Source organism: Hylaeus volcanicus, chromosome 7 (genome assembly GCF_026283585.1).
Source record: "Hylaeus volcanicus isolate JK05 chromosome 7, UHH_iyHylVolc1.0_haploid, whole genome shotgun sequence".
NCBI classification, from domain to species: Eukaryota; Metazoa; Arthropoda; class Insecta; order Hymenoptera; family Colletidae; genus Hylaeus; species Hylaeus volcanicus.
The window spans coordinates 7,627,421-7,653,342 of NC_071982.1; the positions used below are offsets into that span (position 1 = coordinate 7,627,421).

The 25,922-nt window shown below is 43.8% G+C and overlaps 1 protein-coding gene and 1 long non-coding RNA gene across 8 annotated transcripts; one reads left to right on the forward strand and one right to left on the reverse strand.

Moving 5' to 3' along the window:
- Window positions 1-25,891, forward strand: LOC128880257 (uncharacterized). 7 transcript variants are annotated; one of them, XM_054130129.1, is made up of 17 exons: window positions 1-140; window positions 5,573-5,753; window positions 5,850-5,916; window positions 7,034-7,104; window positions 8,413-15,170; window positions 15,760-15,890; window positions 15,976-16,767; window positions 16,848-16,962; window positions 17,161-17,294; window positions 17,377-17,520; window positions 17,657-18,898; window positions 18,976-19,397; window positions 19,571-19,804; window positions 20,159-21,034; window positions 21,357-21,486; window positions 21,790-22,111; window positions 22,606-25,891. In XM_054130129.1, exons 2-17 carry the CDS (start codon window positions 5,596-5,598, stop codon window positions 24,297-24,299), a joined length of 13,290 nt encoding a protein of 4,429 aa, XP_053986104.1. In that variant the 5' UTR covers window positions 1-140; window positions 5,573-5,595; the 3' UTR covers window positions 24,300-25,891. The 7 variants fall into 7 exon arrangements, with proteins under 7 accessions (XP_053986104.1, XP_053986110.1, XP_053986105.1 ...); XM_054130135.1 differs by having other exon boundaries at window positions 7,040-7,104; XM_054130130.1 differs by having other exon boundaries at window positions 33-170.
- Window positions 7,165-7,869, reverse strand: LOC128880260 (uncharacterized). Its single transcript, XR_008457790.1, has 3 exons — window positions 7,665-7,869; window positions 7,422-7,600; window positions 7,165-7,350 (listed from the first exon to the last, which is right to left on the reverse strand). It is a non-coding gene; the product is annotated as an uncharacterized LOC128880260 (long non-coding RNA).
- Window positions 25,892-25,922: the final 31 nt, after the last annotated feature.

The window sequence follows — 25,922 nt, forward strand, 5'->3', positions numbered from 1 at the left end:
CACGCAGGCATGCATCGGCATCGGGAACCGTGAGATCTCGTACTTTTTCGAGCCGTTGTGCTGCCGAGGGGACGCAGGACCGAGCGCGAAACGGAAGATCAATGCGTACGGCGATAATCTGCTCTGTAATGTTTTGTCAGGTGTGTCGTCGCGGACAAAGAGTATTTTTGGTAAGGACTAGGCGATAGATCCTCGGTTATCTAACTTTTAAGCAACCCTGTAGAACCCGTAGCGCATCCATCTTGCGAGAAACGGTTTTATTTCACATTCTTTCGTACCCACGTTAAGATACAGTAATATTCGAATATGAAAACGTTCGCAGGCGGTACGAAAAATGTATATCATTCGGTTGGGTTCTTCACGGGTTCTGAAAAACACATTCTAACGCTCGCGTATCACGGCCCTTTAGCAGCGTATAGCGTGACCGTGTCGCAATAATACGTCCAAAGTGTGTGTAAAATGAGCCTCATCACGCTGAAAATTACATTCGTTCGGTCCGTTCGTAGTAATTAGTAGTAATCCAGATTGTCTCGATTTTTTAAACAGTACTTTCGCATTCATTCAGGTCTTACGCAACATACTACCCCGCGTTTAATTGTCCAAGTAGCATAGTATCTCGAGTTAAACAGAGTCTAATAATACTCGTATTCTTCCTAATTCTACGATCCCTGAAATTTGTTAGCGAACCGTCAAGATCCAAATTAAGTTCCAAATTAAGTTCCAAATTAAGTTCCAAATTAAGTTTCAAATTAAGTTCCGAACGGAAGTCCGGGCTAAATTTCCTCATTGCCGATATAACGAAATGCTCGCTATCTACGCCTCGACATCGTAAACATCGTAGTAAACGTGTGGCAAGAGTCGAGACGCGCGAAAGATTCGTAAAGATTCATGGAATTCGCGTTGGAAAGGCGAGAATCGTTCCCGAGACAAGTTGGAGCACTGTCGTAGCCATGTTTGCTACCGAGCTGCTATCTACCGATGATTCGGAATTGCCGCGAAGGTGTCGCCATCTACTTCCTCTCTCGCGAGCCCACGTTGGCTGCGGATACGAGTAAGACCTGACATGAGGAACGTTCCCCGAGGTTTCTCGCACGTTTCGCCGAATTAGCCGGAGCCACGCGTACAAAATTCGATGAAACACGGTCAGGAAACTCGGTACGTACAATAACCATTCCGATAATCGACGATACGAGTTTTAATCGCGACGAGTGACACGCTTAAAGAAAGTCGATCGGCCCTCGTGATTTCAAGGCGAACGAATGGGGCACAAGCGTACTCGTGAACTTGGCGTCCACGGGACATCCTACCGAACATATTTTCAACGTTTCTCTCTTGGAGATATTTACTGTAGCGATCTCGACTACGATCTCTCGTCGATCTCGACTACGATCTCGACTACGATCTCTCGTCGATCTCTCGTCAGTCGAAGATTTTTCGGTCTCGGCCAGTGCATCAGACATTTCGACGGCCACGGGATTCGGCGTCGAAATCACGGTCCTCGGAATCGGTTTCTGTGCCGTGCGACTCCATTATTAAGTTCGTCGAGGACCATCCGACTACGCATGTGCATTTCAACCGTGCGTAAGCCTAAACACCGTGAAATACACCCGCGACGGGCGTTTATAATTAATCGTGAATTATCAAACGTACGGTGCCATTTTGGTTCGAATGGCACGCAAACATTCATACACCGACCGTTTTTATTTCAAGTACACGGTGAACGACGGCTTCGTTGCAAGTCGAGTGAGTTGGAACTATTTAACACGGTGTTTTTGAGATTTTAGGATCTTGATTCTTATCGCGTTCGAAGCTGAACGATAAGAGCAGTGAGAAATATTTACGCAAACAAGTTTGGTTTGCCAAACTTGGGAAATTCAAGTCACAGTGCCGTGTGTATATTTCCAGCCGAGGGTGAAAGAAACACGAAAATGGCCAGCGGAATACGGATATTTAAAAATTCTTCCAGTTTCAACTTGCAAATTGTTACATAGAATTGCCACCCTGTATCATGCGTTACGTTTTAAATATATCTTGAGAAATCTGTTTTGAAGTTGTGGTTTGCAACAACCATGCTCTTTGGGGTACGGTGCGGTGGCTCGAAATTGACCCGCTCTTGACTAGACAATGCAAGTCCATGCATAAGTTAGTCAAAGAATGGCGATTACGCAGGTGCGTCGCAACAATGCACAAGCGTGGAATACGCGAGCCATGTTCCTTTCGATATATCGTCGATTATCGCCTCTATTCCTCGAACGCTATTCGCAGAGGAACTATTTTCCCCCAAAATGGTTATTAAACATAGTTTCAGCCTCGAAATCAAGCGAAACTACGTGAATCTACATAAATCTACACGAATCTACTACACGGAACAGTGCTAGAAATTGCAGTGTTATGAAATAGTGACGAGAAGTTGAAGAAGACCTCAAGGATCGTTGGACCGAAACGTGATACACGATTCGCAGTGAAACGTTCTCGCAAGTGTACTCGCGCGCGCGCGTGTGTGTGTGTGTGTGTGTTAATTACGAAATTATATAAACTTCGAAGTTGTTAAGATTTCCGCGACAAATGGTAAATCAGCCTAAAAGTATCCAGAATTTTTCAAACGAACGATTCGGAGTAGCTCGATTCGATACTCACTTTATTTGGAATAATACGATTCCGTTAATATTTTCTCTCGATCTCCCGGGGGCCCTCGGGACCCTTCGAATCTCACGCCTTGGCCCGTTCCTGGGATAGGCCACGACGTACCGAGACCGAACACCGCTTCGCGAATAAACGCGAACCTGTATTTCGTATCGTGATGCCTCGGCGAGCCAGATTTTCCATTGTCTACGCGATGAACCGATACTTGTATCAGTTTCTGACACGTTCATAGTTTTTTTTTTCATTTTTTTTTTTTTATCTACACGTATTCGGTTGCGACTATGCTGTTCATTAAGCCGTGTTATCGATTGTCCGTGAGAGGACTCGTGGCACGAACGAGTTAATACGGAAACAATCTATAAATAACATCGTGTGGAGGAGGAGGAGGAGGAGGGGGGATTGCAAAAGTAACCGGACGTGGATCGAGACAGGATCGAGAGAAAAAAAGCAAGGAAAATCTGTGCGAAAATGGATAATTGTGTAAAGATGCTATGGGGTTGAGATCGGATGCGAAAAAGTAATCGTTCGGGTTTTCGTTTCACGATTATACACGTGATCGTGCATTTTTCACGGGTAACTCGAGATGTTACGTAAGCTCTCGTTGGGAAACGATAAATAGCGAGTAATGGGAGAAGGATAATGTTACGCGGAGATTATATAGTTGATCATTTTTAGGACGAACCGACGACAAACGATGGTCGAGAATTGTTTAAGCGGAAGAGAATTAGTGGAAGAAAATTGCAAGAATTTTTACTAGATTTTATACATTTATGATGCTATTTAGAAATATATATAAAATATACGTAATGTATGTCGAGTAGATTCTACAATTATTGTATTAGGTGGACTGGAAAGTAATGTCGTTTTTGCCATCTTAAATACTTGGTTATCATTTATCAGCTCATCGATTCTCTGGCATTGAAACTTTGCACGCTAGGTGACAAAAGGCTGCTGACAACGAGGGCGATTATATGACGAATTAAAGATAGAGATTTATTGGAAAGTTTGAATTTAATGTAAAAGAAACTACATTACTTTTCGGTCTGCCTAATAATAGTATCGTTTCTTAATTTCGTACAAGTGAAAAATAGTTACTCTGCGAATACCATTCGATGCATAGAGGCGATAACCAGCGATATATCGAGAGGAACACGCCTACTTATGTTTAGCACGTGTTTATCGCATTAATCGACATCATAAATGCATGAAATCCACTTGTTACATAATACAGAAACGAAAAGAGAATTTTCCTGGCGATTTGAAAATGCGTCTCGTTTCACCACGCCTCGTTTAAAATGAATCGTCGAAATTTTTTTTTTTTTTTAAATTACACTTGTCAAAAAGAAAAGGGAAACGAATATAATAATGCAACTGTTAGATGGCACCACCTTATACTTGGTACTATTCATATTTATCGCGTGTTGTTCGTTAAAATTCAAGCTCCTTTTGCATTTAATATCGTATTCTATATTAGACGTGGAAATTAATTCCGTGCCTTTCTATTCGATCGATTATTGTTTATTTTTTTGTATTCTAGTTCAAGTAGAAACATTTTCTCGTTTTATTAACACTTTCGACCCTAGTGGTGCATCAGTGAATCTGGTTGCTGTGTTGGCCATATTAGAATTGACACTCGCAGGGATATACAAATAATCTAATAATAATAATAATGTATAATTTATATATTTAAAAGAAAATGAACAACATTTGCACTGGAACAAATTGTCCTTTCTTATCTGGCTACAGCTTTTCGTTCAACCCTTGAACTATTTTCACGAGGGTGACACGTGTTGAAAATTTTGGACTAAACTTGCAAATCGCAAGAGTGACACGTGACGAAAATTTTGTGCCCAACTTGAAAAATCACGAGGGTGACACGTGTTGAAAATTTTGGACCAAACTTGAAAATCACGAGTGTGACTCGTGATATTTTAGGCCAAACTCGAAAATCACGAATCTGACTTGTGTTATTTTGGGCCAAATTTAAAAATCACGAGTGTGACTCGTGATATTGTAGGCCAAACTTGAAAATCACGAGTGTGACACGTGACGAAAATTTTGGACCAAACTCGAAAATCATGAATCTGACTTGTGTTATTGTGGGCCAAATTTAAAAATCACGAGTGTGACTCGTGATATTGTAGGCCAAACTTGAAAATAACGAGTGTGACACGTGACGAAAATTTTGCACCAAACTTGCAAATCACGAGTCTGACTCGTGATAAAAAATTTTAAGCCAAATTTGAAAATCCCGAGTCTGACTCGTGACGAAAATTTTGGACCAAACTTGCAAATCACGAGTCTGACTCGTGACGAGAATTTTGGACCAAACTTGCAAATCACGAGTCTAACTCGTGACGAGAATTTTGGACCAAACTTGCAAATCACGAGTCTGACTCGTGATAAAAAATTTTAAGCCAAATTTGAAAATCCCGAGTCTGACTCGTGACGAAAATTTTAGACCAAACTTGCAAATCACGAGTCTGACTCGTGACGAGAATTTTGGACCAAACTTGCAAATCACGAGTCTAACTCGTGACGAAAATTTTGTGTCCAGCTTGAAAATCCCGAGTCTGACTCGTGACGAAAATTTTGTGCCAAACTTGCAAATCACGAGTCTGACTCGTGACGAAAATTTTGTGCCAAACTTGAAAATCCCGAGTCACGCTCGTTGTTAAGTTCAGTGCGAACTTTCTCCGAGTTTCAGCGTAGCGCAGGGTGTTAGTCAATCCTAAACGAATAGACTTAACTTTCAAAATAGAATTTAAATAGAAAACAGCAGGTTCGAAATGACCAAAGTATTAACCTTGCATTTTCTCGATTAGATTATTCTTATCGTGCTTAAAAATAAACGAGTAAATAGAGATAACAGAGGATCACTTGTAGGACGAAAGGAAGCGGAATAAACGGTTTTCTTCTCCCGGCGCAGGTGAACGATAAACAACGAACAAGATGGACGAGTACGACAAGAAGTTCGCCGAGATGCAAAAGTACATTCCCTTTTTGGAAGCGATGATAGAAAGGTTGCAAAATGTGAAGGACAAGTCGCGGGAGGCTCAGCTGCAGAAAATGCAAAGCCTTCACGGGATTCTATCGAACAGCAAGAGAAAGTAGGTTTTTCCCCTAAGCTGACCGCGGATTATTACGAAAACGTTCACTTTTTTTTTCGTTTTTCTTTCTTATCGTGATTTCTTTCGATGACATAGGCTGAAGATCGAGACCCTGCAGCGCTGCGAGGACGTTCTACAGAAGCTGCACAACAAAGTAGAAAAGGTACATATACTCGTCAAGGTACTCACGCTGTGATATACTCTTGGTCCACTGAATTTCTCTGTTAAAAAAATAATAATTCCGATCCATTTTGCAGAAATTACGGAAACAAATGTTTATTTCGAGAATCGATTTGAAACTCTAACTTTTCTTTATAATGTCGTTCTTTAGGAAATTCGATGTAAAATTCAGTGAATCAGGAATTTCTCTATCAGTGTTCAAAGGATTCTAGTTTGCCCTGTGTTCACGGGTGAAAGATATAAACGAGAGTGCGTGTAAGTAATTTCAGGGATCGGAGACTCGACGTTCCAACATAAATTGTCGATTTGCGAACCGAGGAATCCCGATATAAAAATTAACATTATCGGTCCAGTCGTGGGAAAATAAAACAGAGGATCGAAATTGACGCGATTTTGAAAATAACTCCTTTATATCGTTTCACGAAACGCAGAAGATTACGTCGTCACGTGCTTCATAGAGCGAATTTACTAGCTGCACCTTCTCGTACATCTTTTATTTTTTTACTTCTTCACCGTAGACACTAGCGTTTAGATTTGTTAAATGGTTTTCTTTTTATATCGAATGATTGTTGTTCTCGAATGCATTGTGTATATAACATTCTCGCAGTAGCACCTCACGACTCTATCATGGTACTATTTACAATGATTTCGTGCAGAGGTCTCGCACAGAACTCGAACGATCCATTTTGCACATTTTAATCAACGATATAAAGTAGTAGAAGCTGTTACAGACCTCGAAGAATCGATTTTCTACATTTTAATTAATAATATAAAGTAATGGAAATTATCACAGAGCTCTTTCACACTTTTATAATATATAACTTACACGCTCCATTGGGTAGTCTGCTAGATATCTATGAGAATTCATTAAACGAAATGTTTCCTATACGAGGTACATTAAAACACAGAGTTTCTAAATGCATGTAGATCGGTAGATAACGATTCTTTTTATTTTTCCAATTTCACTATTATTTTCTTAAACAAACGTAGCTGCTTGAAATATCCCTCCTTAGTATCCATTCTTTATATTTTTAGATGTTTACAGGCTTCCGTAGTGCATGTAACGTGTTTTTATTTTAATCATTCTAATCTGACACGAGTTTCAGGGAAATACTCCTGGATTGCATTTTCCAAGCAAGAAGAACGATGGGAGCTCTACCCAGTCTTCCACGTAAGTATCTCCACCATTCTTCCCTTATTTATTTTTCAAGTACATCAGGGACTCGATGCTTTTAGATAGGATGGGACAAAGTTAACAATTCCTAGAGTTCTGTATGTAAAGTAAAAGTAGAGTTAATCGAAAAGCACTCTAAATAATAACAACAACTGCTATTCGCAGAAATGTATTTTTATTATATATATAATGTGAATCTTCGTATCAGGATGGAGGTTGGTTATATTAACAAGAATTGTTTCTCTGTAAACACAGTTATGATTATTTTATTACCATTACTGTACAACTTATAAACTACTATTTACAATCCTTACCTGTAAACACAGAAACAACATTCAATATCAATTGTTCACAGGGTTCACTATTATTATATACTGTCGTTCAGTATTGTTGATCTGCACTATTCTTATCTATCTTATCCAATTCATTGTTCCTCTCTGGAAGTGTCACGCTTCCTTACATATATACATAACCACTGTATATATATTATTACCTAAAACAAATTGACTCAATTACTATTACTGTACAACTTATAAACTACTATTTACAATCCTTACCTGTAAACACAGAAACAACATTCAATATCAATTGTTCACAGGGTTCCCTATTACTATATACTACTGTTCATTATTGTTGATCTGCACTATTCTTATCTATGTTATCCAATTCGTTGTTCCTCTTTGGAAGTGCCGCTCTTCCTTACATGACCATTGTATATACAGGGTGTCCCAAAACTCGGGGAGGAGCCGGAAATGGGGGGTAGCTGAGACGATTCTGAACAACAATTTCCTTTGCAAAAATGTCGGATGGGGCTTCGTTAAGGAGATATTAAGCGAAAACCCCGACCAATCAGAGCGCGCGTAGACCGTTGGAGCGGCCGCGGTAGCGAAGGCTACGCGCTAGGTCGATGCTTCGATGCACGTCGAGTCACTTGTTCGCGTGCAAGCGCGGCCACCAGCGCGTAGCCTTCGCTACCGCGGCCGCTCCAACGGTCTACGCGCGCTCTGATTGGTCGGGGTTTTCGCTTAATATCTCCTTAACGAAGCCCCATCCGACATTTTTGCAAAGGAAATTGTTGTTCAGAATCGTCTCAGCTACTCCCCATTTCCGGCTCCTCCCCGAGTTTTGGGACTCCCTGTATATTATTACCTAATATATACTATGATCATTGTATATATATTATTACCTAAAACAAATTGGCTCAATTAAAAACAAACAAGTATAGAACTGTAGAAACTGCTAAAACTCTGTCCCGTGTCTAAAAGCATCAAGTGCTCGGTCCATAAACGTCACGACCACTTTCAGTGGAGCCGAGAACGCTGAGCAAAGCAGGCCGAAGGTCGCGCAAGGAGTCGACGAAGGCCTGAAGAGAAAGGTCCACGAGACGCCAGCCAGCCCAACGCCCCCCGTTAGTCCCGACTCTGGTTCCCAAGTGGCTCCGATAATAATACCCACGGAGCGCAGCACCGACTTCGTGGACGACAGCAAGCCGGCCAGTCCCGACCCCGTCGACACTCTGCCTACGAAAGCTCCCATCATCATACCCACGGAACGTACTACCAATGACATCACTCTGTCCCCGAGCTCGCAGCGCGACACCGGTAAAAGCATCGAGGATGTCTCGTTCACGGAATGGGACATGCTGGAGGAGAACGAGAACCAAGCACGGAACAAGAACTGGCAGTCCACCGACGTGAAAGCCGCGATTAAATTGGTCGGGAGTAACCTGCCCCAGAAGATAAGCGAGCCTAGAGCTCTCGGTTCGATGCACACCTCTCGACACATACCGACCGTGTCGGTACCTTCCCTAGGAGGCTCCAGAAGGATAACGACGATGCTGGAGAAGGCTCGAATGTTGACGATGGACGCGCCACCTACAGACAGGAGGTCCGAGTCGCCAGCGAACGCGCCTGATGCCAGGCTCAAGTCCCCGGACCCCGAGATTCTGTTCTCCAAGCTGAAGAACACGTCCCCCAGGCTGAAGGAGTCCATCCCAAGGTCCGCCACCAAACCCCCGGCGCCTCTGTTGCTCTCCCCTCCTTCCGTCTCGGAGCCACCTCTGTCTATGGAGGACCTGGCGGAGCTGCTGAACGAGGACGATGGCAAAACGGAGGGCGAGAAGTCCAAGGACGAGGCGAAGAAGGACAAGCAAGATGCGAGCAAGGACCCGAAAGCTTCCAAGTCGACCGGTCTAGCGCAGAAGGACGCCGACAGCGATAGTGAAAAACGCTGGGAGGAGATAGATAGACACATAATCAAACTAACGAGCAGGAAGGTTTTGTTACCCACCCCTCCTTCGCCCTTAGCACCTAAGACAGACACTTCGAAACCGAACGAAACCAAGGGACCACCCGTTAGCTTAATCCACAACTCGAGCACGTTCCCCTTGAGCGTGGAGAAGCCGGTCGTTGAAAATAGAAACCGACCACCCTCGCCGGGTTCCAAGACCCAGCCACGTTACGCGGATAATTACGAGAGACATCCTCGTCAGCAACGCGACGGCCATAGCCACGACAGCATTAAAGAGAAATGTAACCTGATTCACTGTCGACCCTCCGACGAGGACATGCTCCATGGAGGTCCAGCCATCGATGATAGAGCCTCCATGATGTACACAAGACGCCAGAACAACGTTCCTCCAGAGATGTCGCCCAGGATAGAGAGTCAGGAGTTCAGGATGGAAGGCCCCGAGTACTTCAACAGGCAGATGCCCAATCAGGCCCCTCTCTGGCCTCCCATGCACACTCCCGTGAACACCAACGAGTTCGCCCAATGGCCACCGGCCCCAAATTTCAGCGGGATACCGAACACCACCCCTCAACCGTATCAGCACCCCATGGGCATGCACCAAGAGATGTGGAACGTGGCCCCCGCCAGAGAGCCGTTGCTCATGGATCCCCCTCATCCGATAAACGAACCGCTCAGACCCAACCAGTTCCCAGCCGCCATGGCCGCAGGCATCAGACCTCTGATAAGCCCCACCGCGCGTCCCCAGGACCTGAACCACATCCCCCGACCCGACGAGATGCCAGTCATCGACGGGCCCAGCCTGTCGACGATACAGCCTCTGATCTCACCCACCAGGTTCCCCGTCGGGCCGCAATGTAGAAATTTCCAAGGAGAGACCAGACCCTACGAGCAGTCGTTCGACAGGAGCTTGGAGTACTCTCACCAGAGGCAGTCCTGGGACCCCCAGGCTGCTGCTAGAGCGAACGAGGTGGCGTACAGGCCGGAGAACGAGGTCACCTGCGGGATCAAAGGACCCACGGATCCCGCAAGGTCGTTCTCGAGACCTAGCACTCCTTGTCCCTGGACCAGGGACAGAGGAGACAGGGGAGGGGCCAGGGGTCGAAGCGCGTACTACAACGAGAGGAACAGAACCGAAGCCAGGAGCGCTTTCAATCGCGATGCTCGTAGAAACGATTGGCCAAGGGAGACCCACAATGAGTGGGACAACTCCAATCGCTTCAGTAGGGATAATAGGAATATATCCGATCGCGATCCGCGTGTACGGGAACATAATGCTGCGAATCAACCTATTAACCCGCTGAAGGACCCCAGTCCCTCTGTCAGGGATCCCCGTCTCGCCAGGGACAAGCACTTCTCTCCTAAAAGCAAGGAAACGTTCAGTGACAGGGACCCTAGGAAACGATCCACTGGCTCCACGTTCTCGCAGACGTTCAGGAAGGCTAAGGAGAAGCCTAAATCTCCTCCCAAGGTACCCGACAGCCACAAGCCTGAGAATATTAAACAACTGGATAAGGCTCTTAAGGAGAAGATGCAGTCGCCTTTGGAGAGCCTCTACGGCGTGATCGATACCAAGGCTAAGACCGCGCAAGGTTACAACCTGCAGAAGTTCAAGATCCCCAAGATCAAGCGCAACGAGTCCTCGGAATCACCCACGTCCAGCCACTGTCCGGAGGAATTTAAAACACCGGAGTGTACGGATAAGGAGGGAGCCAAGAGCGGGAAGGACAAGGAGGACACCACCGCTGAAGTGAGCAGCAGCAGCGACGGGAACCTGATATTAGAAGAGGAGGATTGGAACGATGGAGGAGGGATCATCTGCGAGAAAAAGGACGAGGAGCCCAAGGAAGAGTATACACCTACCCATATCTACCCCGAGCCCGTGGAAGAAAAGACCGACCCTGTCGTCGAGCCCTACCAGATCACCACTACTTCCCCTAAGTCCTCTTCGAGTACCGAAAAGAAAGAGGAAGCGGAGCCGGAGGGGTCGAAACCAAAGGAAGAGGTGACCCAAGAGTGGATCGAGGCGTTGATCAGGAAGTCCTTCGAGTTCGGAGAGGGGAAGAAGTTCGTCGAGCAAGCAAAGTTCATGCAGAAGCTAGGGGAGGTGTTGCAGGCGAAGAAGCTGAAGAAGATCAAGAAGATCATCGAATCCGAGTCGGAGAGCAGCAGCTCGGAAAAGGAGGGCACGCTGGAGACGAAGAAGCCGCGGGTCAGGAAGAAGCGACGAGTGATCGTCTCCGATAGCTCGGACGACGAGTCCTTGGCTGAAAGGCTGGGGATACTGAGCACCGGAAGCAAGCGAACGAACGAGTCTGTTGAGGATAAAACGCCTAGGGTAGCTAAAAGTAGCGAGGAGCTCGACTCCGCCGATGTCGACTCGTCTAAGAAGAATGTTCTCGAAGAAGACGTTCAGATGGCGCCACCCAGTACCGGGGTACCCAATACCGGGGTACCCAGTACCGGGGTACCGAGTACCGGGGTTCGAGAGGACCCAAAAAGCGAGGAGCTCAACCCAGAAGAGAAGCCAGAAATAGTGGCGCCGGACGGTCAGGAAGATTCCAGGAACGACGAGTCGGCAGAAGACAAGGACAACGCTAACAAGACCCCTAAAGCGAAAGCTAAGAGAAGGAACTCCTTGGAGATGCTCCAGGAGGACATACGGGAGATGTTCATCAGCAACGACGTCGTGTCCGCGACCGGGCATCGACAGTGCCGCGCTCAGAAGGAGGGTCAACAAAGCTCTACTCTTCCCATCCAAACCACTACCTCTAAAAAGGAGGAGCCAGGCAAGCGTTGCCCCGAGGCTACCTCCGACACCGACGAGCCTTGCCATCCAACCCAGCTAACCTCCAAGTCGAAAAAGCCCCCAAAGTCTCGTCCTGAAGAGCAAGTCTCGTCTAGCAAGAAGAGCAAGTCCAAGAAGGAGGCCCAACGAGTGACTCGTCAACGCACGAAGCAGGTCGATCAGAGCTCCGACAGCGAGGAGGACCAACCTCTGGCGTTGAGAACGGAACTGGCTCAGAGGTGCAACCCGGTGGACGATCAAGACGCGAGCCTGGACGAGCCGGAGAGGAGGAGGCGAAGCAAACGCATCATCAACAAGGAAACCATCAAGGAGCCGCGCGTGTTGGTCGAGAAGGCGGACATCTCTAAATTCGAATGCTCCAAGGTCATGTTCGATAGCTCCTCTGATGAAAGCTTCGGCATCGACGTGTCCGAGCTGGCGGCGGCCGTGGACGTCTCCCTCCGGCCTGACAAATCGGAACCGGAAACGTCCGAGCCAGCGGAAAAGAAAAAGGCGAGTTCTCCTAAAAAAGGCAAGAAGAAGCCCGGGGTCGAGTTGAACGAGATCAAAGGCGAGGAACTCATCTTAACGGACGAGGAAAGCGTGATGTCCAGTGTTTCCATGACCAGCAGCGTCGCCTCCGCCAGGAAGGCAGCGCCCCTGGCGGTGAAAGCGGATATCGGCAGCAACGAGGAGCTCCTCAGCAATATCTTAGTTGGCTTAACGGCATCCAAGTCCGAGGCCATCAAGCAGGAAGCCTTACCGGACAAAGGAAGCGACGCGGATATCGATGAAGACGTTGTCAATGATCACTCTACCGAAACGAGCGCCAAGAAGTCCCTGGGGAAGAAGAAGAAGAAGAAGTGGCAAATGGGGATTCTGTCTAAGAAGAAGAAGAAGAAAAGCGCAGCAATGTCCAAGGACGACTCCGATGCAAAGAATGCCGAAGGGAAGTCTCTGGTTGACGAGGACAAAGACGAAGAGAACAGCTTGTACAACACCACCAACGAGAGTATCACGGAGCACGATGATCAAATGTCCCAACAGAAAAAACATGAAATTACCCATGAAAAGGAGAATGCTTCCACTGTGAAAGGTACCAAAGACTCCGGTAAGGAGTCGCTATTAAAAGAAGACGACAGTGCTACCCTCAATGAAACATTAAAGAACGTTAAGAGTAAAACAAAAGTAAGTAAATCTTTCTACGACCTGGACATAGACAGCCTCGTCGACTACGCGTGGACAGGCCAGGAGAGGTACAAGTGCCTCCTCTGTACCTTCACCGGTAAGAACATCGTCCACCATTACAAAATGAGCCACTCCGGCAGGGAGATCCTTATCTCCAGGCTGAACCCAGCGGACGCCCAACTGGCGATCCGGGACGCCAAGATGAACGACGCGGAGAACACATCCCCGGAACCTTCGACAGAAGAGACGTGCAAGTTCACTTGCAGAATCTGCACGTTCATCACAGAGGGCGCTGCTAAGGTCGCCGTTGAGGCGTTTTATGAACACTGGACAACCCACACCGGGGAGTACAGGTTTCGCTGCAACGGTTGCCTTTATCACGCTGTGGCCAAGTCCTCCATGAAAACTCATTACTATAAAGTTTGTCGTAAATACAAGGACACCTTCAGCGAGGCCATAACCGAAGATGAGATTCCGGACGAAAACTGCGTTTACGGTTACTTGTGCTTCAGCTGCAACTATATACAGCTGAAGAGGTCGAATTTAGAGGAGCATGTTGCACTGTGGCACAAGGACGACTCCAAGGCTGAGATTATTAAGATAAACATGTCCCGTAACGAGGTCAAAAGCGAACCTGTTAGCATCTCGGTTGGAGGGACCGTGAAGGTGGAGGTTCCTCAGGTGGAAACGGACAACCTCGATGAACCTGTAAACGACACTGCAGGTTCGCAGAAAGACGAAGGCGTGACAGGGATAGAATTCATCAAGAATACCGAACCTATGGACGTAGATGAGGGGAAAGGAAAAGATGTCGAGTCCAAGGAGAATTCCCTATCGGAGGATAGCAGCAGGAAGGATGATAGCGCAGAGATGGAACTTGAAGGTACCAAGAAGAAGAAGACGACAGAAGGGGAAGGGGACTCGAGTCTTCCAACAGGAAACCTGAGCGTCTTTGTTTGTCCCCCAGAATTAGAGAAAAAGGAGGTGGAGATACAGCTGGAACGCAAGAGGAAGATGCAAGAGGTAGTTCAGAACATCGGCATCAAGATCAAGAAGGACGCAGCCAAGAAAGGTCTTTCCATCATAGACAAGCTGAAAGACAAGATGAAGACGAATGTAGAGGGCGACGAGAACAACTATGACGCGACTCCAAAGTCTCCCAGTCTTACACCGTCTCGAAGCACTGAATTATCTTGCAGTACCCCTTTACCTACTGCCGAAGTCTTCGATGCGATCCTCCCCGTGCTCCAAGAGACCCTTGATGATAAACTGTCCGAGAGTTGTACCACAAATTGCGATCCCTTGTTCACGACCGAAGCAGAGGACCCTTTGGCCATATCGGATCAGAAGAAGAACGATGAAAGCGAGGGAGAGACCAGCGATAACGAGAACGCGAGGAGCTCGACTCGCATTTACGAGTCTGATTCGAGTAGCGAGCAGTCCGATGCAGAACTGTCCACAGATGTGAACATGATCTTGAAGGAGACTTCTACCATCAATGCGTCCTCCAAGGATCCAATGATGACTACTATACAGAGGCTCGCTGCCCAGCTTCAAGCTACCAAGCCAATCGAATCTGCTGATGACAGTTCCGTTAAGTCTGGAGAAGCAACCGAGAAGTCAGACACAGATCTACCAAAACCACCAGACGTGGTGCCCATAAATAGCATCAAGCAGTTCGTTGGGAAATTGAATAAATTTCACGAGATAGTACCAGAGAATAACGATGATTCCAATCCACCTAAGAACTTCATTAGACTGAGACGATTAAGTGGGGACATGTTGTCTGTATCCACGCCACCTCCTACTATGCAAGAAGAGGAACAGACACCAAGAAATGGTACGTACAAGAGGTATCGTAGTTATTTTTCTATACTTTACTCGATTATAGTTTGGTAGAAGAATAGAAAATTTAGAGACATTTACTGTTATTCTCTGGTGCTAATATAAATACTGTATTAACCTAAAAACGTAAATTGTTTGAACAGAAATGTTTTACTTACCATTTGAACATGTTGTCCCAAAAGTTTCTTACGTGAGTTTCATTCAATTATTTTCTGTGGCAGTGTTTATATAAATAGACAATCTAATTTCTTAGACATTGATGTTGTAACAGTAATGGAGCAAAATGAATCGTACACAATTCAATAATATAACATTAGACATAAAATATTGTGTATGTATTATTTATTAATAAAACGAAAGAAACTTTTGGGACAACCTAATATATTTCAGTGCAAATAATTTACTTCCTATAACTTTGTTTACTCCCAAGATTGTTTCGCATCTTATAAAATAGTCTTTCTTTATAGTAAATTATATATTACTTTATATTTATATATATTATATATTTAGATACATAAAAAATATGTATGTTATTATTAGACATATTCAAACTTGCTTTGCACCGTGTACACTTTATTTGATAGACGAACCCAGCAGCCCAACAAAGGTGGAAAGTGCACCAGCAGCGGATGGAGAAGAAGAGTGTTCGTTCCTGAAGATTGAGAATGTCGTTAGCCTCGCGCCAACTGCTGCTAGTGGCACCGAGAGTCCCATTGTAAGTCATCGTTGAAACTTTTCGTTGTATTTCATAAGGATCTCCATTCGCAAAAGTTTGCAATTCTTTTGTGATCCTTTTGCAGATAAACGACATTAGAAAAGCAGTGGAGACTTCTACCGTGAAAGGCAAAAGCGGCGTGTCTCTCCTGAAGAAATCCCATTCCCCGCTTATTCTAAAACGATTGAACACCGTGACCATCGCGCAGCCGTTGCCAAAGAATATTCCAATCCAATCCAAGACGATCCAATCGAGTCCGCCAGAGATGGTGAAGCTGATCCCGGTGAAAAATCTCTCCCCTTCTCCGGTTTCCATGGCTGCCGCGCAGATCGCCACGAATTTCATTCCAATAGCTCCTAAATCAAAGATCATACAAGTGGACAATAAGTTATCATTCCCATTGACTGGGAAGACCACAGTGGTGACACCGGTGACCACGCGCACGGTCACCGTGGGAGGATCGTCGCAACCGCCGAATTACAAAATCGTGAAGGTCGTTCGGGGTCCCATTTTGAAAACAAAAGACAATCCTATTATACCTTCGCTTGCGGCGATCAAGCTGAAGTCTATGGACGTTTACAACGCCATGCTGAAACCTGTTAAACTCACTCACCTGTACAAGTGCATGGGACGCGACTGTGTGTTCACAACCGATATATTGGAACAGTATCATCAGCACTATAACACGCACGTGGCTTCGATCAAGCCGTACAAAAAGGGCCCGTTCGATTTCCAAAAATGCCCTTACTGTTACATGTCCTTGAAGAATTGGACCCAAATGAAGTCGCACTTGATGGACAAACATGCGCACTGTCGTTATCAGTGCAGCTATTGTTTTTACAGGGCTATCTCGATTTCGTATGTGCAGATACATCAGGTAGAAGAAACGACTTTCTTTGCGATACAATTTCCTTTGTCGATCGGGGTTTTCATATATTTGATGTATTCTCGTTACAGGCCATTTCTCACCCTGGTCTTCACGATATTTTACTTGGCAAATTGGTCAAGGATGTGCCAGCGAAGGAAGAAATCGATAAATCCGATCTTGTACAACCTTATATATGTCAATATGGTACGATTTGTTATAATATTATTTTCTCTTACGTCAGACAATTATTCTCATGCATATGTTACGATATGCAATATGTATTATATTTTGTGCATCTTATAATGTCATTTGCTCTTACGTCAGACAATTATTCGCATACATGAATGCATGTTATATGTAATCAGTTCGATAACAATTATAAGCAACTACAGAATATTTCAGGGGACTGTAAGCAATTCTTCTACGTGCCTGAGTCTTTCGCTGTACATTTGAAATCCAAACATGGGAAAGTAATATCCAGCTTTAAGTGTCACGTGTGCCATAATTCTTTTGTAAATACCGACCAGTTGCTGATGGTAAATTATTTTTCCTATCGACGATCATGCTTGAATGAATAATCTTTCAATTCTTTTTAACGAAACAATCAATCTCTTTTAGCACTACAAAGTACATGGATTGTACAAGTACCAGTGTCTCTATTGCTTGAGCGGTACGGATACCCTATCCGAAATGCACAGGCATTTAAGCGTGTTCCATTGCAACCGATTACCTCAAACTCTCGAACGATCGCTTTCTCTTCAGGTAGATAACACATGGAATATTTCAAATTATTTTTATTTTAAGAATTACTGGGCCGATCAAGAATTTTTGAGATTCGATTCTTTTAATAAATTCTTTAGAATTATTCGCGACTATTCTTTTAAACCTTGTATTTCAGACGCAACTAAACAAAGATGTAATAGACCAGCTGATTATAAGGTCGATGGACGATAGTTTCAAGATTACCGACAACGACGTGGTCACCAACGATGGAAAGACCACCAAAGATTCGACTCCGAACGATCCAGAAACAACGTCCCAACAGGGTCAGAAGACGTCCTACTCGCAGTTACCCAAAGACGTCAGCATGCTGGACAAAGACGAGAACGAAGCATTGAACAAATCGTTATCCAATTTATTCGGCAGCAACTCGAGCAGCAGTAGTTCTGCCCAACAGGAAGGCACGCTTTCGAAGAACAGCGACGAAAACATCACGAGTAAACCGTTAAAAAGGATCAAAACTGATCCTGACAGTTCAATGACGTCAACTTCGAGCAAAGAATCCACGAATAAAAATTTGTCGGATTTGCAAGACAAGGTGACCAGTTTTCTCTTCGACAAGAATCCTCTGGAGCCGCTGGAACTTCCAGCGGGGACTTTCGATTGCAGCGACGAGTTCATAAACATCAATTTACTCGACAATCCCGACTTTCTGATGAACGTCAATAGTCGTTCGAGCAACGTGTCTTTCGTCAGTAACGAGAACGAAAGCAAGGCAGAGGACAGCGATATCGAAATCGTCGACATCATCAACTCGTACAGCAGTTCCACGAAAGACGTGAAAAGTAAGATCGATGCGACTAAAAAGGATAGCCTCGAAGAGAAGGAAGAGAAGGTGGATACTCGTAGCCAGGAGAGCGACACGAAAGAACAGTCTACCAGCGACGTGGAACATTCGAATGTATCCACGGAAGTTAGCGGAACTAGCGGAACTAGTGGAACTAGTGGAACTTTTGCTAGTACTACGAAACCTGATAAACCTTTGACCCTGGACGATATCAAACATACCGGCTTTCAGGGAACGAAATTGTACAGATGCGGCTACGAGACGTGCGACTTTGGCGCGGAGACCCCGTCTCTCTTGAGATCTCACTCGAGCGTGTGCTCTATGGGTGGTCCTGACAAACAGATGAACTGTTCTCACTGTCACAAACGCTTCATGAAGATCGGATTCCTGCTGGAACACTTGAAAGTACACGGACTGAAGCGTTTCGGTTGCGCTCTGTGCAAAGTGAGGCGCACGGTGGGCTATCAAGTGATGGCCCACATGAAGACGAAACATAAAGTCAACAACTGCAAGTTGGTCCCGGCAGACCCGAAGAATCCATCCGTGGACGGGTTGTTCGTCGTTCAGCCTGTTGTGAGTATCATTCTCTTCATAAAATACATAAATATAAATATATTTCCCTAATAATTATTTCGTCTCCTTCCATACAGTACCAAAGCGGCGAGCGAAAAGGGAAGAAACGTAAAAGCACCAAGTCCTTTTTCGAAAAGGAAATGGAGAAAGGATTAGCAATGGACACCGAGAAATTATCTTTCAGCCCCGACGAAATAGAGTCGCTGCCCCGACAGGCGATATACAATCGCGAGGTGCAATGCGCCATGTGTCCGTACACGACGAAAGTTCGTACGAATATTATAAGACATTTGCAACTTCACGCGAAGGACGAGAGCGTACCTGAAAGCGGGCCCGTGAATCCCGTGCCTTGTTTAGACAAGAAGGAACGAATGTTCGACAAAATGGTGAACTTGGCGAGCAGTTCCCATCAGAACGGACGAATGGGAGGGAAACAGAAGGAAGCTCCTAAAGATAACGAAGACGAATTTATTCCTAAATTCGTGCCCGAGCACAAAAGGCAAGTATCACGTATTTTTAACGTAGCAACCACAATGTGTATGTTCCTTGCAAGGGTGGGAGTGATTTCTTTTTGTCGTACACCGAACGAACCAAATGTTATTTCGTTTGATTTTTCGTCGTTCACTCTTGCACAGTGAATTTAACGATGCAACAACCTTTTCCTTGCGATAGATACGTGTGCGGTGTGGCTGAGTGCAATTATTTAACTGTCGACGAAGCAATGTTAAGGTGTCATTTAAAAGCTTTGCATTCCGAAGAACAATACTTTCGATGTCCCCACTGTCCACAACCACCGCCGGGTCAAGAAGGATTAAACATAGCAATCGATAAAATGGCTGTTCACTTGAAAATGCACGACACGAGACTGTATAAATGTTCTCATTGCAATCACCATCATTACCATAGGTACACAATGATATTTATATGTCACGTGCAAACGATGCACGTCTTGAACCATAGAATGTGGAACTTTGATCGTTTTTGAATATCTGATGCACCGTTGTTCTTTATCGAAACGCAACAATTTTAATCTTTCGAGCTTCGAATCTCAACAATTTGAGATTCTAACTCATTCGAAGAGTATATTTGCTATTTAAGAATTGTAGAACGAGCAATCGCGAGTTTATTTTATTTTTTGTATCGTCTACTATGTATCTTCGATGTATCAATTAATACGCTTATCAGATGTTTAAAGAATTCGAGCCCCTCCCTTAGTTCCTTTCCTATTCCGCATAATAATCGGTAAATCATTGACATCAGGCACATTGTGGAAAGGCACTTGACGGACAAGCACCCTGAAAAAAGACCTTTCGTAAAAGTAATTAGGGAGTTGGAGAACACGGAGAACAATCAATCTGTACAAGAAGAAGTCGAGGAAGAGCAACCAGATCCTGATGGGAACCATTGGAAATGTAACATTTGCGAATACAAGTGTGTGTATAAAGCAGAGATGGTGACTCACGCTGCGTCTGCTCACGATGAAAAGAACCAGTTCAAGTGCACCCTGTGCTCTTTCAAAACCAGCGGTAAAATCATGTTCGAGCAACACATTAATAACAAACATTCCAATGATCCCAGCGTGGATTTCATTTTGGTATATCAGAGGATAAAGGGCATAAATAAGAGGAACGTAGACAATATCGATCAGAGTGGCCAGGAAGAACCCTTTGACACCACTCCGCTTTGGAGAAGAGACATGCCTCGAATCAGGCACATACGTGGAATTCTTCTGGAAGAGGAGAACGAAACGTCCTCGGAATCTCCTTTAAAAGCAACGAAACGGAAGAGCGACGTAGAGTTATCGACAGTTAAACCGGCCAAGATAAAACCTGGGAAATCGGGATCGTTGGACGACGCGAAACAAACGAAAGAGAAATATAAACGGTCGTTGTCTTGCGACAAAGCGTCAGTGGAATCCGAGAACTCGTGCGAAGCGTCAAACGTTGCTGATAAAACGAAAGAGACGAAAGTTAAAGTAGACGAAGACAACGACTTCAATGATTCCGATGTCGGTAGGTTCGGTCCGTATGGAAAGCCTGAGGGTAACATGTACGTTTGCACTCTGTGTGTTCAATTTAAAAGCAAATATAAACACGACATGAGAGATCATCTTTACAGAGAATTGAACTACGCGAGGTGAGCACTTTTCTATTCGTTAAAACGATATTTATTTAAGGTAGTTTAACTACCTTAACTGTGCGTAATGCGTAGACTGCGGATCTTTATGCAAAATAAAATCTTGGCAAAAAAATCTATGTACCTACAAAAATTGAACCTAAATAGGAACTTATTTTACTCTGCAAATATTATAATTCGAACTTTACACTCAATATTTTTTATATTCTTGCATACTGTGTGCATTTTGTAGTTTCTTGCACATTCGAATTCCCTATAAATGCATAAAAATCCGCAGTCTAGTAATGCGATATTAATAAAGTCAAATTTCATGATATTCCAGGTGGCACTGTAAGGATTGTGGATATCTGTCTGTAAATAGGAATGCTTTATTAAAACACTTTACAAAACATCACAACGGGGAACGTCCTAACCATGAACCACTGTCACCAGACGACGACATTGAACATTGGGTACGTACAAGTGTAATAAGTATTCGTAAAGGAACCAATTGAAAATAAAACTTTATATATCTATTTTATTAATAAATTTTAGGGGAAGAAATAATTAACCAACATTCCTGCATATTTTTAGAGTAGATTTTGCGTAAATTGAATGTTTATTACTTTCAATGTTAATCTCTTATTTCTTTTCTTATTAGTTTTTATTTTAAATTGGTTGCTGTACGAATACTTTTTACACCGACTCTATATTCCTACCATTCGAAACTATTTAAATCGACTTGTTTACTAAACGAAGTCGTGCCTTTGACGCAGGTTGGCACATTATTGACGAGGCAAACGCGTATGATAAAAGGACTGCCGGCCACAGAAAAGGCGAGTAGCACAGACGTGACTACCACCGCGTCTGGCAACAGTACGAAAACGTCTATCGGTAAAGCATATCAAACCAGTGGTAGAAAAAGATCGAGGTCCGCGAGCCTCGCCAATAAGGCTTCCGCTTCGCAAGATAGTAACATTCCAAGCTCAGATTTCGACGTAGACGCTTTAGACGACAGCAGCAAAGATAACGAAGGGCTCATGGACATGGATGACTTCTCGTTGAAAAAAGAGGAAAGCCCAACCGGGTCTGAGAAACGTGAGTAACACTCTGAGTGTCCTCTGAGACGTGTCACCTGGATAACTCGTTCCTTTTTAACACGTTGCTCGCGCTCCAGACCTAAATCAGAAATGTCTGACAGGACTGTTCGTTGAGTAACTAAGAATACATAGAATTATTTACTCTTTGATACTCTCAAGACAGCAATTTAACTCCTGTAGTTAGTTTCACTAGTTTCAACCTAGCAAACGTGTATATATTATTATAATTATACTGCAGAACCTAAATAGGAATTTATTTTATTCTGCAAATATTATAACATAAACTTTACTTTCAATTTTTTTTATATTCTTGTATATTGTTTGCATTTCGTAGGTTCTTGCGCACTCAAATTTCCCATAAATGCACAAAGATGCCCAGTCTAATTATAATATATTCCAGCTACAAAAACAAGCGAGTTATTCAGATGACACGGCTTGGGAATGCCCCAACCTTCGATTACTACCAGTAATTAATTATTATATTCCATATAGACGAGCGCAAGGAGTCTCGAGAGAAGCCAGTGGTCTGCAAACACTGCAACATGACCTTCACTCGATGGCGCGGCTTCAAATTGCACGTTTTATTGACTCATTTGAAGCGACTCGGATTCATTTGCCCCTACTGCGATCGCAGCACGAATTCCGAAGCGCTGATGCGTCAGCATATTCGATCCAAGCATCCTGGCTGCCCCGAGAAGCTCGTCGAGAATCCAGCCGCTGGTGGGCCGGAATTGACGGACCAGTTCTGGGAAAAGGAGTATGGAATCGTCTTCCCGAGAAGGTCGAAGAAGCGCAAGAGGAAACCGAGCGAAGAGACCACGGACGAGAACGACCAAACCGAGAAGAGATGCAACATCTGCGGCTTCGTTGCTCTGAACTTGGCTGGTCTCAAGGGACACATGAGAGTGCACAGGCCGAAGTCTAAATTCAAGTGTTTCTCTTGTTCCTTCGTCACGTTCTCCAAGTCGGACTTCTGGTCCCACTGGGAACTGAATCATCCCTTCACGCCCTTCAAGCTCGACGAAGCGTTGCTGCCAGACTCGTCCAACGAATCTGGTACCACGCAGTCCACCAAGAAGAACATGGACGACGATTACAGCGACGACATAGAGGAAGAACAGGTTTCCGATTCGAAGGACGATCAGTTACTTTACAGTTGCTTCTACTGTTCGTTCAACAACAAGTCCTTGGACGTGATTCAAGATCACTGGAACACGGTGCACAAGGACTCGAAATCGTCCAGCGATGCTTCCAAAGCGAAATCGAACTATCCCTTTAGATACAAGGAGGTGCACCTAACGGAGGACTCGTCCAAAGCTCAGTGCTCTAAAACAGAAATAGAGACTCCGTACGAACTGTATTTGCAGCAGTCTAACAGCGATCTGCAAGTGACAGACATATCTGGTGTTACGCAGGAGGGTTGGATCTGCCAGTGGTGCAACGAACTGTGCGACTCAGAGGTCAAAATGAAGAACCATCACAGCATGTTCCACTCCCATCTGCCATTGAACTTCAAGAAAGAAGAGAAGAACAAAGTGCCTAAGGGATACGTCTGTCCCGAGTGCTCCTTCACAACGACTTTCATTAATGTTATGAAGAATCACGTGTCGAGACACATAAATCTGTTCAAGTGTAAATATTGCGACAAAACCTTTGGTTCTCCGGCGCTGGTGTCCACGCACAACGTCGAAGTGCATCCCAAGATGGAATTGAGGATAGAAAGTATACACAATTACGAAGCGTTGCTGGAAAGCATCATGACTAAAGTGAAATGGCAGAAATCCGACATGGATCCCAGCGACGTCGATCAGAAAGACGTCTTAGCGGAGTCCCTGAAGAACCACGCGGTGGCGAAAAAGTCTACGGCCAAGTCCACCGTTCGACCAAGTCAGGTTTCTGTTAAGGTGAAAGCAGTGGCTCGTAAGAGTACGAATCCATATTCGAGGCATCTTTCACAGTCTAAGATTAACGAACAAGCGTCGTCGACAAATAGCAAGCAGTTCTCGTATTATAGGATTCCTAGGGCTCCCGTTAATCTGGGAAAGTTGAACACTTACATGGTGGTCGGTGGGCATAGGATGAAGGTGAATTGCACCACCCTAGCACGGTTGATAAATATCGAACCTAAAGTAATGTTGAGGGACTTGAAGTATATCGACGATATCGCGAAACTTAAGTCGAAATAATTAGTGAAGATTAGGAGACGGAGTTGTTTCTTTCGTAAGGAATGTATCACTCGACATGGAAATTTGTATGAAATTCACTGAGCAGATGAAGCATCGAATAACGTTTAATATGTATTTCTTTTTCGTCAGCTGTTATTTAGTTTCAAGGTGTGAAACCTACTCTCAATCGGATAACCTTAATTAGATTCCTTGGATGATGGATATAGAAAAAGAAAGAACAATTTAATCATTCATTTGAAACATTTTGTTAACTAGGTTGCGAGAACTTATTTTCCATTACAAATTACATCACCTTTTGTAGATTAATTCGCAAAGTATGTTTGTTTATCGACTTCATCTGTTGTTTAAGTTGATCTTAAGCAAACTTTGAGGGTACCTTTCGCCTCTTGAATAGTAGCAGATAAAAATAATACGTGCCTATTATTTTTCAATGCTTTGTCTGTACGCAGTGTTTCATCAAGATCGATGTGTTGTTCCTTGGTAGCATTACAAGCACCGATAAACGCTTTACGTTTCAATTAGGATTTCATTTAACATCACAATTATTTATTGTATGACCATTACCAATATAATGCTTAATGAAGTAATTAGGTATAACCAAAGTAAGACGCGGTATCATATTATGCTTTCTTTACAAAGTTATACTCGAACACCTGAACTTTTATCAAATTTATAATTTGATTGTTGTAAAAACATACGTAAGGAGACGGTCACGATCATATTCCATAATTTAACGATTCTCGTATATTTTTCTTTAGCGAAAATTTTGAAATCGATTACATTTGAAATCAAAACAGTACTCGTATCATGGACATTGTAAATATTTTTGAAGGCAGTGATATCCTCTAGTTAGATGAATCGCAAAGGGAAATGTTAAATTTATTTATTTTGGAATATGTAAAATTTCAGGGTGTATAGATCGTACCTTTTTGTTTCACGATTAATGACACGTAGATAGTATTCTTTTCGAGCAAGTACTTACGCATAATGTCGAAAAGAAGGGACAAGTTTCAGCAACTTTGGTTATACGTTAAATCATGTAACGAGCTACTTACGTTAACTGAGAAGTGATTGATACCAAACACGTATCGTAAAGGATACAAATTTTGTAAGAATAACGTGCGCGTACGTCTGTGATTTAAATGTAAAGTTCTTTACTTATCGATGCTAAATAATTATTAGCAATTATAATAATATAGCTAGGATTCGCGAGAATAGTATAATTCGTAACGTTAATAATAATATTCACAAATGTTTCCATTGCGTAAAATTGATAGTGCTTCGAACGGCGTAATTACGAGCATCGATAAACCTGAAAAATCGTACGTTAAAACTTGCATCGTACACGTAGCATATAAATCTTTATTTACAACCGCATAATTTCTATCCGACGTTCTTAAATTGATTCTTTAATATCGAGTATGACACGTTGAACAGGAAAAAGATTTGTATGAAAGAAAAAAAAGAAAAAGAACAAGACTGAAGTGCATCATGTAAGTTATAATAGGCAAATATTTAGTTCGTAGACAATTGTAAATATCGTGTAACATAAAATTTCACATAAATATTTTTGATTTTTATAAGAAAATCGATCGTCGCAACTGTAATTCTTCCTAATGTGGT

Bases quoted from the DNA above. Each gene is read 5' to 3' on its own strand.
- LOC128880257 (XM_054130129.1), top strand. From the start codon at position 5,596: ATGGACGAGTACGACAAGAAGTTCGCCGAGATGCAAAAGTACATTCCC. The intron at 5,754-5,849 runs GTAGGTTTTTCC...TCGATGACATAG, and splicing joins CTATCGAACAGCAAGAGAAA to GCTGAAGATCGAGACCCTGC. The intron at 21,487-21,789 runs GTACGTACAAGT...CCTTTGACGCAG, and splicing joins ACGACGACATTGAACATTGG to GTTGGCACATTATTGACGAG.